The 14,008-nt window shown below is 41.8% G+C and overlaps 1 protein-coding gene across 2 annotated transcripts in view; it reads left to right on the forward strand.

Moving 5' to 3' along the window:
• dym (dymeclin) overlaps positions 1-13,911 on the forward strand; it is a 60,491-nt gene extending 46,580 nt beyond the window's left edge. The window contains exon 17 of one of the 2 annotated variants that reach the window (XM_058051600.1): positions 6,059-13,907. In XM_058051600.1, coding sequence (XP_057907583.1) covers positions 6,059-6,208 — 150 coding nt within the window. In that variant the 3' untranslated portion in view covers positions 6,209-13,907. Of the gene's footprint in view, positions 1-6,058 lie in introns of both variants that reach the window. The other variant, XM_058051609.1, reaches the window with a different exon arrangement.
• The last annotated feature ends 97 nt before the right edge of the window (positions 13,912-14,008 follow it).

Here is a 14,008-nt window from a genome sequence, read left to right on the forward strand (position 1 = left end):
GACCCGCCAGGACCCAGAACTAACTGATATGAGCTCAGGCCAAGTAGGCCCAGACAATTGCCAGACTTGAGGGCTGGGTGGGACGGTGGAGATATGTTCAGAGAGGAAGGCGCTGTGCAGACAGAGTCAGGCTCCAAGATAATATTGGGATGCACTATGGGATTTATTTTTTCCAGAAAGCGCTGGAACATTCTTTCTACCAGATATGCGGCCATATCGAAGACTTTTTGTATTTGCTCCAATAATGACAAAGGAGCAAGAATGTTGCCATTTTGACACCTGAAACCAAGATATTGCTTCTGTTTTTACTCATTTTTGACTATCCAGTAGATGTGGAAATGTGATGATATGTAGATGTGATATTTTGCTAATGATGATAATATTATTGCCCTTTTATGATAGGTAGTAACCCAAATATTCTTACCAAAAATATGATACCAAGCTAGACAGAAATTGATACAGCCAATACCAATTTTGTTCAGCCCATTATCCACAAACCTGATGTGGCACTTGAACACATGCATAATGCAACTCATGCAACTGCAACCATTGACAAAAGCACCATCAATGCTCTACTTATATAATGTGACCTTTTTATTAGCCAAGCAACAGCAACATTCTTCTTATTAGTCATTAACCTTAATATGACGAAAAATGACTTTCCTGGTTTAGTCACGCCTCGCCTAACCACACAGGCTAGCTGCTAGCTTCACCACACTCTCTCTCGTAGTGCGCCAATGTTTGGAAAAGTTGGAGCTGGGTGTCGTGTTCCTTTCTACGTAGCTATGTGAAATCAATGGAATCTAGGAAGTAACGGGAATGCTGGAAACGACCAAAGTACGGCAATAATACAGCAAGTATTTCTATGTTATCATGAATACAACATATATACAACATGTACATTAAAAAAGGCTAAAATGTTGGAGGCTTTGTAGGCAAAAATACAGCAAAAAGTCAATTTTTTTGCGGGTATTTTATTTTCCAAACTACTTGACGAAAACAGACATTAAGTCCTCTTGGAAGACAAGTTCTAACAATAAAAGAATAGAGAACAGGCTGAATAGGTGTAAGATATGCTAACACAATGCTTATTCAGCGACACAAAAAATAAACATGAACAGAAAAGGTGTCCAGTGTTTATGTAACATAAACACTTTTTTCATTTATAAGTCACTCTGGAGTATAAGTCGCAGGAACAGCCAACCTATGAAAAAAGGGTGACTTATAGTCCGGAAAATACGGTAGGTGTGTCCCGTTTCATGTATTAATGACTTCTCTTTTATCTGCTTTTATATCTTCAGAACGCACAGAAAAGACAAATCCATACATTTGTTCATATCTCATGTAAGGATTGAGGATGAAGATGAATATTGCATTCATATCTCATGTAATATCTCATCAATATTTGCAGCAGCTCCTCCCTCAAACTGTCTGGCCACATCTTGTGTAATGAATGTACACATGATATAGCATGTCTGTGCAAACTGTAATATGCCACTTAAGTTCTAGAAAAGTGGCATATTTCTTTGACAGATTTTGTCTCATGAAAAGAAGTCATGGTTAATAATTAAGCGAAATAACATGTTCTACTAGAAAGCAGTAAGACAGGTTGGTTTGCATTAATTCCCAGGTGGAATCCAATGAAATAATGCTGTCAATGATAACATGGAAAGCTATTTTAATGAGTGAAATTAGGAATTGGGTTCATTGAGCACATTGAGCATGAACCCACATCATCGCAAGTGGACATTTGCAATCCACAGGCGAAACCAGCAAGCCCATTTACCACTTAATCACTCACATGTGGATAAACCATACCAGCATAAATTGATGTCTAATTTTTATTGCAATATTGGCATCCCTGATATTATAATGTTACATTTGAAAATATGTTGGTAGTTTTCCATTTTCCATTTTGATCAGCATAATTCAGACTTGAATTCATGAATTACATTTAATTTATTGTCAGTGTTCTGCCAATCATTAAATCCCAATGTAATATCTTCCTGTAGCATATTTTCATCTACCTTTTGTATCTGGTGAAATGCGTCATTTCGGTCTCAGGACAGCTTTTGAGATGATGCCCCGGCATCCCGATGGGACACCACACTAACAGCTTTACATCATTTTGGGAAATGCGCTGGCCCAGACATCGGAGCTCCTGATGTGTTCCATCTGTTCCGCTTAGCTGTGAGTGGCGTTTGCGATGATGAATTGCTTTTCATATTCGCCGGCGAGACGCTGGTGGACTGAAGGCGGGATAAAATGAAAGTATTTAACCACGGCAGCCATGTTTGTATGTCTGCTGCTACGTTATTATGGAAACTGAAATGACATTAGTGAGCATGTTGCATAGATTTGCACGTTCATGAAAGCAAAAATTATTTTGAAAGCAGACATGTGTAACTTCATATTTTGACCTCACAGTCAAGGTTAGATTATTTTATGAGTTTGGCTTTTTTATTTTGGTAAGCCAAAAAAAAGCAAAATCTGCTCAGCCAAATTCCACAATCCATTCTAGAAGTTTGGGACAGACAAAGGAAGAACCTGGAACATTCTGATGACTGTGGCCCCAAGAATATTGGTGGTGGGGGTTGGGGGGGTGGGGGGCAAAACCACATGTAACCTGCTGGAAGGGTGGGGCTCAGGCCAGGGAAGAACCAGCTCCATTTTGTTGCATATCCTACATGCATGCGATTCCCATTCCGATTCCGATGGAATAATGCATGAATCCTAATGACAAAATTCAGGCACATAAAGTGAGTATCTACCAAGTTATCCAAATAGGATTGTTCTGCCCCCAATCCCTGGGTGGGGTCTGCGTCCTACCGACTGCCATTCTGGTTAACACTTCAATTATCTCCATGACCTTCCAACCATAATTGGCGAGGTGACAATGTAATGTCACGCTGATTTCCATCCATCCATCCATCCCAAAAAAAACCTCTCAGATGAGCAAAAAAAAGAAAAAAAGATGAAAACTCGAAAAAAATGATGTTTCTGCGCTAACAAGTGGGAGTGGTTTGTGTGACCTCCACGGGAACATTTCATGGCTGGTGTCGCCTACGTGCAAACACCAGATAACAACCCAATGTGTGTACATATGTTTGTGTGTGGTCTGGCCTATGACCTGTGACCCCCGTAGCCCCCCCCCGCCCCACTGGGTCATTATGATAATGATAGTGTAGTGCTGAACGGGGGGGCTTGTGTCTTTCACCAGAGCTGATTACTGGCTGCCTGGGTCTTTATTTGCACGTGCAGACAGCAGACTGGAACGGAGGCGCTCCTGTATTATTGATGCTCCGCTTCTATCTACCTGCTGTTTGATGCTTTTGGCCCGCAAGGTGGCCGTGTCTTTTGCTTCCAGCATGCTTGGAAGAAAAACCCGGCCAATCCGGTATTCCAATGGGAACCGAAGCAGTGTGTGTTGATTCCGTTGATGAATTGTTTATCGCCAAGATATGCTAGACTTAGCTGCATACAGGTCATCACACATGAGAGGCTAGTACTATATGCATTTGCTTTGTCCAAGAAATATGCTTTTTTTTATATATACTTTATTTTTATTTATTTTTTCCTTTTTTAACAAAACGTCAACAGCAATACAAACACACTCAAAACAAAAAGGGGGCACTGGACATACATAGCACACAATTTGGCTATCCCACATTCCCTGCCATGGTGCAATTCAAGTCATTTCCTTGATTTTTGTCCGTGAACAGTGTCCATTTCACCCATTTTTCTCCACACATGTCTTCTTCAGTCCTCAATCTATAATAATAATAATACATTGTATTTGTGTAGCGCTTTTCAAAATACTCAGACACTTTACAGAAGAATGGAGTTGAATAAAGCAAGTAAACAGAGTAAAAGATACATTAAAATACAACATTAATTAATTTATACACAGTTAAAATATGAGAAAAAGCGGGGGGGGGGGCACAACAGTCAGATATAAAAAGTTAGACATCAAAAACAGATTTAAAGAGGTGGGTTTTTAGTTGTTTTTTGAAGGTGTGAAGGTCGGGGAGTGAATGGGGCAAAGAGTTCCAGAGGGTGGGGGCAGCGATGGAGAAGGCTATGTCTCCCCAGGTTCGGAGCTTGGTCTTACAGGGAAGTGCCAGGAGGTTTGAGTCTGAGGAGCGAAGGGGACGCGGGGGATTGTGTGGATGGAGCTGGTCTGTGAGATATGGGGGGGGTCAGATCGTGGAGGGCTTTGTAGGTGATGAGAAGAATTTTGAAGTGAATGCGTTGGGGAATGGGAAGCCAGTGGAGGTTTTGGAGGACAGGGGTAATGTGTTCACGGGAGCGGGTGGAGGTGAGGAGGCGGGCAGCGGAGTTCTGAATCTATGTGTCAATAGTTCCATGTCATGTATTGTGTTCATCACACAAAGCCAGTCCTCCAGTACCGGGGGTCTTGGATTTAAGCCATTTGAAATATGCTTTCATTTTATGGTACTTTGACTAATTACTGTATGGCCCAAATATTTAACAGGGGCTTCTCGCACCAGCAAATGGTGCCGGAGATTTTCTTCATGCCACTCACATAGACCACTGACTTGGAGAGATTCAGCGATGGCACCTTGGACTAGAAAAAAAATATCTCTCAAAACCCATGGCAGCCTAGTGGTTAGTGCGCAGACCTCACAGCGAGGAGACCAGGGTTCAATTCCACCCTCGGCCATCTCTGTGTGGAGTTTGTATGTTCTCCCCGTGCATGCGTGGGTTTTCTCCGGGTACTCCGGTTTCCTCCCACATTCCAAAAACATGCTAGGTTAATTGGCGACTCCAAATTGTCCATAGGTATGAATGTGAGTGTGAATGGTTGTTTGTCTATATGTGCCCTGTGATTGGCTGGCCACCAGTCCAGGGTGTACCCCGCCTCTCGCCCGAAGACAGCTGGGTTAGGCTCCAGCACCCCCGCGTGAGGAAAAAGCGGTAGAAAATGAATGAATGAATGAATGAAGTTATACCCATTACTTTCTCATCCTACTTTGCCGGGTTATACTTCTCATTCTACTTTGCCAGAAAATGTTGTATCTGTTGGACAGGGAGGCCAAAGAGTTGTGTGCATACTACATCATTTCTCAAGCGTTGCAGAATATTTCTATTGAAATGAAAGTTACCATGAGGTTCCAGTGTATTATATAACTATATAACCAGCAGGAAGACAGCATTCCATTTTTTGACGTTTTTACCGACATTCCCAGCCAGTGTAGTGTTTGTCCTGTGGAGCAGCCGCAATATAAATAGTACAGCAACGTCCGTGTCCAGGAACACTAGTTCGCTTGCACACTACCCGAGACCTAGCGGGGGTCTAACTGCTGTTAGCAAGCCATCATGTAACTCAACACCTCGCCGCAGGCTCAAACAATAAGGTCAAATTGTCCGATGAGCTGCCGCGAAAAATAACACCGCAGTGTTTGGGTTCATTTTATTAGAGTCCCTTCGCTTCTCTGAACATGTTTACCCGTAATGAGCAGAGGTCAGGCTGGCGGATAAGAGTTATTTCCTGATATTTCCCCCGCGGATGCTGCCTGGCGAGCCCCCCGTGTGAACGCCATCGACCGGTTGGGTCAGAAGGTGACGTTCGCACATTAGTTAGCCCCTTTAAGAGGTCAGTTCTCGGACCGCAAGAGTGATCTATGTCCCGCAGGAAGCTGTAAGCAATTGAACCTGGCCGTCAGGTGGAATGACATCTGCTGCTACTGTAGCAATCACTGAACTGAACACCGAAGCTGCACTCTAAGCCTCATGGGAAGTGTAGTTCATTTAGCCAAAAAATGAGCCGCATTGCTGCATAAGCGTGAGGAAAAGGTAGTGGCCTATGCACCGGAAAGGAGCCAATAGGGATGAATCTTCCTAAACAGCCACCGGCGTCCATCATATCAGCTGTAATGCACTGCCTCTAAGGTTGGACGGTACACGAAACCAAGTCGTCGGCCATGTTTTATGTTTACCTTGGACTGGAATGCGGACCTCGCAGCTCCAAATCGACCCATCCCATTCTAACCTCTTTCCTCAACGCTCCTCCTTTTCTCTTTCCTGGTGCGAGTAGAAGTTTCCGGAGCTCAAGTTCAAGTACGTGGAGGAAGACCAGCCCGAGGACTTCTTCATACCCTACGTGTGGTCGCTGGTTTTCAACTCAGGAGTGGGCCTCCACTGGAGCTCGCACGGCATTGAGCTCTTCAGCATGGACTCCGGCTGAGCCACCACGGGTGTGTTGGCCCCAGGGCGGACTGACCGTTTGTATACCTGTGTGTTTGGGGTGTATGTGTGCCGCTTATTTGGGGGATGCTGCTTTGGGGGTGCCCGGACCCTCGCCCGGCGTGGTGGTGCAGCATCAGCTCCAATTCCCAAAGCAAACACTTCCTCTGCTTCTCCACTGGGGATCTTCACAGTGGCGAGAGCCGCATCCCGTCTAGGGGGCGCTGTGGAGGCGGTGGAGAAGGTGGATGATCCTATTTGTGTTTTTCCAACTTCTGCACTGTCAGATTGACTTCATCACAGATGCACTGAATCCAGACAATAGAAACCTTACCTACTTTTACTTTGAAGGAGCCTTTTATTTGGGCTTACATTCTTATGAATTATTTGGGTCATAAATGTTACAACTACTGAAATATTATGACATCATAATTGTGCATTTTAAAAGTAAAAGTTAAAAAACTAAAATATGCCAATAAGATGATAATTATTCTTTAATAAATGGCTGAATATTATATATAAAATATATATACAACACAGTTCAAATATCACAAAAATGAAATCATAAACAAAATTTTTAAAAATTTGAATTTTGCATTTACAAAAACTCTGAGTCGATTGAGTCGAACAAAGATTTGTAATTTTGCCGTCATAGCGTTAGAATAACGAGGGCAGAAGAAAACTATGCATTAGCATCATGTTACGTCATGCTAACAGAGAAACCTTTTGATTTTGTTAGCATTTGTTTACGAATAGATGCACACACGCTGAAGTTAGAATTTAGTCACAAAAATCAAATATTAATGACGTGTAACCTGTAATATTACTTTTTCTGAATAATTATCCATCCATTTTCTCTGCCACCTATCCTTACTTGGGGGGGGGGGGCGGAGCACCCGGGGGAAAGCCAAGGCATGCACGGGGAGAACATGTAAACGCCACCCAGAGATGGGCGAGGGGGGGGGATCCACGCCAGGTCTTCCTGATCCATACGCACTATTATTCTTCTTTATTATTATTTTATATATTTGGACTTGGAATAATAATGATATTTAATTAATAATAATACTTTTTAGAATGTTTTGGTAGGTTTATTTTGGGTGTGGAATGCAGTCCGCTAGTGAGAAACAATGGTTGTGTAATGTTGAGAAAGGCCGCCCTGTTTGAATCCAGGTACCCGCGTTAATTCACGTTTGATTTCACTTCTGGTTCAGTAGTATTCTGCCCCCCCCCCCCCCCTCCTTTGATTGGATCTTGCTCCCAACAGACCCAGCAACGTCCTGTCCTTGTGTGCTTGTTCAGTGTGTTTGTTTGCATGTTTAACTGCAGATGAATCATTTATTTTCACTTTATGTTTTTCACAGCTGAGCCCCTCAAACGTCAGCCGTAGTATTGATATAGATATTGCGGTGAAAGAACAACCTTCATTCTTGACATTATATAAACCTAACATGGCAACAACTGAATATTGCTTTATAGACGAAGGTTGAAATAAAATATTATATCCAAGCAGCATAATGTCACGTTATTATTCAAGTCAAATGTTGGCATCATAAAAGCGCTTAAAAGTCACAGACAAAAAGAAAAAAAATCAAAATACATGTTTTGCTGCTCCCTGTCTCGCCTCGGTTAGCGTGTTTTTTCGGTAACGTCAAAAATGTCCGTTTAAACTTTGCGTACATTTTGTGGTAATCATATAATAACACACACATCGTGGAGCGTTCTTACTACACTCCCTGAGTCCAACTGTGTTTTCCTATTTTTATCCCAAAACATCCTTGTTAGCAGTGTTAGCTTGTTCTAGTTATTTAGTTAGCCCACAAGTCTCACACAGGTTTTAATTGTTTTTGTGCATAAGCAGCCGTACACGTGTGTCAAGGTCAAATGAACATGTAAGGTTATTTGAACTTTCATTGAAGATGTGATTGTTGACAAAGATCAACACAGACACCACCTTCTTGTTTTGACATGAGTTATTTTTTGCGGTGAATGTCCCTGCTGGAAAAAGCAGTATCGTTTCTATGCTGCTTGATTTGAACTTGATTTGGCTCCATATGTCTTCCATATGTCAAACAATAATAATAATAATAATAATAACAGTGGCCTGTTTTGCGTTAACAAGGAGGCGCCTAGTCATTGAAGGCATCAGAAGCTTGCGACGAGTAATTATTAACACTGATTCATTGAAGAAACTACTCAAAATGGATGCGATTGATGACAGGACGCATGAAATGGCGCATGGATGTTATTGTAATATACAGTAAACCTCGGATATATCGGACTCGGATATATCGGAAATTCGCTCACAACGGACAGATAAAAAAGAACCAATTTTTCTGTAATGCAATTCCAATAAAAATTCATTGCATATATTGGATTTTTTTATAACGGATTTCGCCTATTTCGGACAAAATCTCCAGTCCCGTTCCAATGCATTTCCATTAAATTTCCCTCGCATATATCGGATGGCCGCATCGTGGCGCTCCGATTCGCCGAATCGTGACAGGCCGCTATACGACGTCATTTGCAGCGTTTGCAGCGTTGCCTGCGCGTCCAGGTACATTGGAAACATAGTCAAGGAAGTGCCTTTTTATAATGGATAAAATCCGATTTACGCATATACCGATATAAATCCGATATATGCATAAAACGGACATTTTCCGGTATACGCATATAACGAATTTCGCTTATATCGGACAAAACCAGTGGGAACAATTGAATCCGATATATCCGAGGTTTACTGTATGTGTTATGTAGGTTTAAGTTTAGGTTTATGTTTAAAGGTCTAAATTAGTCAGTGGAAGCTGGTTGACTTGAAGAACGACGTGCTGCCAAATGTGCTCGACATTTTCACTCCGCGTGTGCATCTGGTGTCCTCTCACTGACGGAGGCCGCCGCTGTTGGCGAGGGAGAGAAGCGACACAAAGGCACCCGCTGTGCCGCTCGCGCTCCCCACTTCCCAAGAGGATTTCATGCCATCCGTCACCGTCGTATGGATTTTCATGCCTGAAATTCTTCCCTCCTCAAGGACAATGATAATGGATGCAGTTAGCTTCCCTCAAGACTGGCCCATTTTCACACCGGCGGGAAAGGGGTCACGACGAGGTCACTGTTAGACGCCCCCACGGTGTAGTGACGCCTGCCCGCTCGGGGGGTGCCCGCGCTCACCTGTTTTGCAGCTTCATCATGAAGGCGCTGCCAGATGGCTGAATGGAGGACATGGCCCTCCTTGTTCCTCCACGCCACAGGGTCACCTTACCGAGGGCTCCCGTTTCAGGTGACAGCGGGAAGATGGATGACGCCCAAGCTTCTGGGATGGCCGCTTACTTTTTTTGTAGAGGGAGCTTCTCAAGGTCGTTCATGAGAGCCGTACCATCTCGATAGGAGGAAGCAGGGCCAATGAACGTTCTTCAAGTCATTGTCTGCAACCATGGAAACGTGTGTGTGTGTGTGTGTGTGTGTGTGTTTGTATAAAGCGACAACAACACAGCCTGTTTCAAAACGAAACTAAAAACTTGGAAGAATTTGGAGATACAATTGGTCCCTGGTCACATGACCTTTCCACCTTGTAATCGAAGGTCTACCTTTGGAATGTGTTCATATTTGTCCAAGTGAGGTCTTTTCCTGCTATTTCATTGAGTCTGATGTGTTTCCGTGTAATCGCCAGTCTGGAGCTTTCTCTATAAAACAGCAGCTAGCACCTTTCATTGAAGACACACTTTGACTAGACGTGGAAATAAAACGCAATCACTGCAGACAGACAAAGGGGAGGAAGACGCAGCAAACGCTTTGACCTGGAACAGCTCGGTGAAATGCCAGGCGACGGCTGATGAAACACGTACAGGGGAAAATCTCATTTCTACGTATTCTCTCTGCCAAAAATCAAAACATTTCTTGCCTTACACCTGAAGATTGTCTCTATTTTTAATTATGTTTTGACATTTTTCAGCCTGACAAATTTTTGATATACGGGAGCACAATGCCCTCTTTTTATTTCCATTTTTATTCTTGTTGGGCCACAGCAGGCCGATAAAGGATAGCCAAACATTCATTTTCTATCGCTTATCCTCACGGGGTGGGGAGTGCTGGAGCCTATCCCAGCTGTCTTCTGGGTGAGAGGCGGGGTACACCCTGGACAAGTGGCCAGCCAATCACAGGGCACATATAGACAAACAACCATTCACACTCACATTCATACCTATGGACAATTTGGAGTCGCCAATTAACCTAGCATGTTTTTGGAAGGGGGGGGTAACAGGAGAAAAGCCACGCATGCAAACTCCACACAGAGATGGCCGAGGGTGGAATCGAACTCGGGTCTGTGGCCTGCGCACTAACCACTATAGCCGCCCAATGGAGGTTTATTCCAAAATAGCATGCAATCATGCCCCCCCGGTGGCTGTGAGTAGCATAGAATGAGATATCGTTACCGAAGATATCGTTACCGTTTGTCGGAATGAAGTTATGGGAAAAATCCTAATTTCAAGAGATTAAATGCTTGATTTTGCATTAAAAAAAGTAAAACTGTGACAAGTATATGACAGTATATTTGCCTTAATGAATGAAAATCATGGAACGACATTGACAGGACGTCCCGCGTGATTGACAGTCAGGTGGAAATGTTGCCAAAGAATTCGAGGACAGAAATATAAATTTAAAAGCTCAATTATGAGAGGTTATGAGAAATTATGGGGACCAAAAAGTCATCCTTTTAACATACAAGTTCATTCAACAGGAAAGGAAATACGTTTTTCTTGTGACATTATAAAAAAAAAAAGTCACATAATTACAAAACAATAAGTACACTAATGCTATGGACATTTTTTATGACGTTTTATCCCATCCAACAACATACAGTTAGCATTAGCATTAGCAGTACTAGCATACTAACATTACAGTCGCCTTCTAACATCACGCCATCATGCTAGGTTAGCCTATTCACTGAAGAAAGACAAACTGATGAAACTTAGAGCTCTTACCTTTGTAGCTGAGCTCTGGCTTTATTTTAAGACGTGTAGCGAAGCCTGCTTTTAGTGGTCTCGTTTAGAGCTGGGGGAGGAAGGAGGCTTTTCCTACCTTTTCTTGGTGTCAGGAAAGTGGTTGAGCATAGCAATTATTGAAGTAAACCTGTGTACAGCCAGTTGTACTGCAGTAGTACGAGTATTGGAGTACTGGTGGTGGTGCCAGACCTTTTTTCTTCTGACTGATTACTTCCAGACATGCCTCCCCCCCCTTCCCATTTTCACTCCTGCTTTGCGTTGTTTTAAACGGCGCCGCTGCAGAGTCCTAGGACAATAGGGATGAGCAATTGACTCGACACCCCCCCCCCCCCAACCCCCAATCCATACACACACACACACCATCATGAGCCATCCACCCCCAGTTTGCCCTGCAGCGACACCCGCACATTAACATACTGCTGCCTGCACCTCCTCCTGTCTGTCTCGCCAATCCAATTAGACACACACACACGCGCACACACACGCGTGCACACAGCACTAATGCAAATTCAGCACAATGACGGTAGTCTGGTTTTTTCTCCATGAAGGAGTCCCGAGGTCCCAAACAAGTAGAATCCCGGCCAAAGTCGGACAATGAAGTTGGAATATGAAGACAAACGTCATCTTTGAAAGGAATGACCATAAAGTCACACGTTGCAAGAGAACCCGAGGAGAAAAATATGTCATTTGAATTAAAGCTGGATTACCAGGGAAAAAATCCCAATTTTATGAGGAAAAGAAGCAAAACAAATGTAGGAAAAAGTCAGGAAAAGCCTCTTTTTTCACCAAAGTCTTGCTTTCCCGTTGAATATTGAAGCCGTACGTGTAATGTTTAATATTTAGCTTTTGTTTTAGTTCAAAGTTGTCATAATATGAAGAACAAGTCCTAAAAACAGTCAAGTGGGATTCTTAGCCAAGACAAGAGATGAAAGGAGACAAAGGAGGAGCTCCTTCTGTTTGGACCCAAGGAACTTCTCATGATGCCACTAAACTTGTCCTCTTCTTTTCAAAGAATATTCTTTTTTACAAAAGCATATTTCACATCGTTCTTCTTTGTATTTTGTCGAAATGTCGGAATTTTTCAAGGAATAATTCTGAACGTGGCGAACAATACAAGAATATGGTCACAATTTTATAAGAAAACTTTTACAGCCGTTAAATTGGAATTTTATGAGGGAAATAATCATATGTTGTGTCTTATGTGTTATGTTATGTTATATGTGATGTGTTATGTTTTGTGTTATATGTTATGTTTTATGTAATGTTGTTTTATGTGTTATGTTATGTTTTGTGTTATATGTTATGTTTTATGTGTTGTTGTGTTTTATGTGTTGTGTTATGTTTTATGTTGTTTTATGTGTTATATGTTGTTTTATGTGTTGTATTATGTTTTATGTGTTATATGTTATGTTTTATGTGTTGTGTTGTTTTATGTGTTATATGTTGTTTTATATGTTGTGTTGTTTAATGTTATATGTTGTTTTATGTGTTGTGTTATGTTTTATGTGATGTGTTATGTTTTATGTGTTATATGTTATGTTTTATGTGTTGTTTTATGTGTTGTGTTGTTTTATGTGTTATATGTTGTTTTATGTGTTGTGTTATGTTTATGTGTTATATGTTGTTTTGTGTGTTGTTTTATGTGTTGTGTTGTTTTATGTGTTATATGTTGTTTTATGTGTTATGTTATGTTTTATGTGATGTGTTATGTTTTATGTGCTATGTGTTATGTTTTATGTGTTGTGTTGTTGTATGTGTTATATGTTATGTTTTATGTGTTGTGTTATGTTTATGTGTTATATGTTGTTTTGTGTGTTATGCTTTATGTGTTATGTTGTTTTATGTGTTGTGTTTTATGTTATGTCTTATGTGTTATATGTTATGTTTTATGTGTTATATATTTGTGTTATGTATTGTATGGTGTGTTATGTTATTATTATTTGTGCTGTGTTGTTAATGTTAATAATAGTGTGAAGAAAGTAAATGAATTCTATAAAAAAAGAAGAGATGAATAGGAACCCCCCCCCCCCCCCCACACACACACACACAATTTTATGACAAGAATGCAGTTGTTATTTAACGAGGATAAAGTTGAAAATAAACCAAGAAAAAAGTTTGAATTTGATGGGAATAAAGTTATGTGAGAAATGAGAAAGTCAAATTAGAAATATTGTAGTCTTGTATCGGATTAAGATTAAAGTCATCATGGCCATGATGGCTGGAGCCTCTTGGACACGTTCGACACGATCCGGACAGTGAAACCTCTCATACCGAACACATGAGTCGGGATTCACGTATTGGCTCGTTTCAGTAAACCGCGTCATCGGCCATAACCGGAAGTGCACCTTCAGCGGGCCTCCTCGGCGTCCAGACGGGGGCAGCAGAGAGCGAGAGCGGTAGTTGAAACGTGAGTTTGTCCTTTTCGCTTGTTTTAATGTGAAATTAGTCTCGCAGGCTCACACTTCCGCTCCCGTGGGGGTTCCGTGGATTTTCAAGCACCGCGAGGACAGATTGGTCAATGTGCCAAGGTTAAAGACAAAAAGGTGGGCAGATTGACTGAAGCGCTCCAAATGTTACAATATTCTGGCAAAAAGTCATTTTTATGATATAAATACATAAAAAGGTGATTTATCATTCCCAATTGAAGTGTAAAATGTCAATTCAAGGAGAACAAAGTCGTTTGGAGAGAAGAAATGGCAATTTTTTACAAAAAGTCCTCAAAGGAAAGCATTAGTTGTATATCGTTGAAGCTTTTAGTTTGACGTGCTCGTCCGTGTGTAATGTGTGCGTGCGCGCTCACG

This window comes from Doryrhamphus excisus, chromosome 2 (genome assembly GCF_030265055.1).
Source record: "Doryrhamphus excisus isolate RoL2022-K1 chromosome 2, RoL_Dexc_1.0, whole genome shotgun sequence".
Lineage (NCBI taxonomy): Eukaryota > Metazoa > Chordata > Actinopteri > Syngnathiformes > Syngnathidae > Doryrhamphus > Doryrhamphus excisus.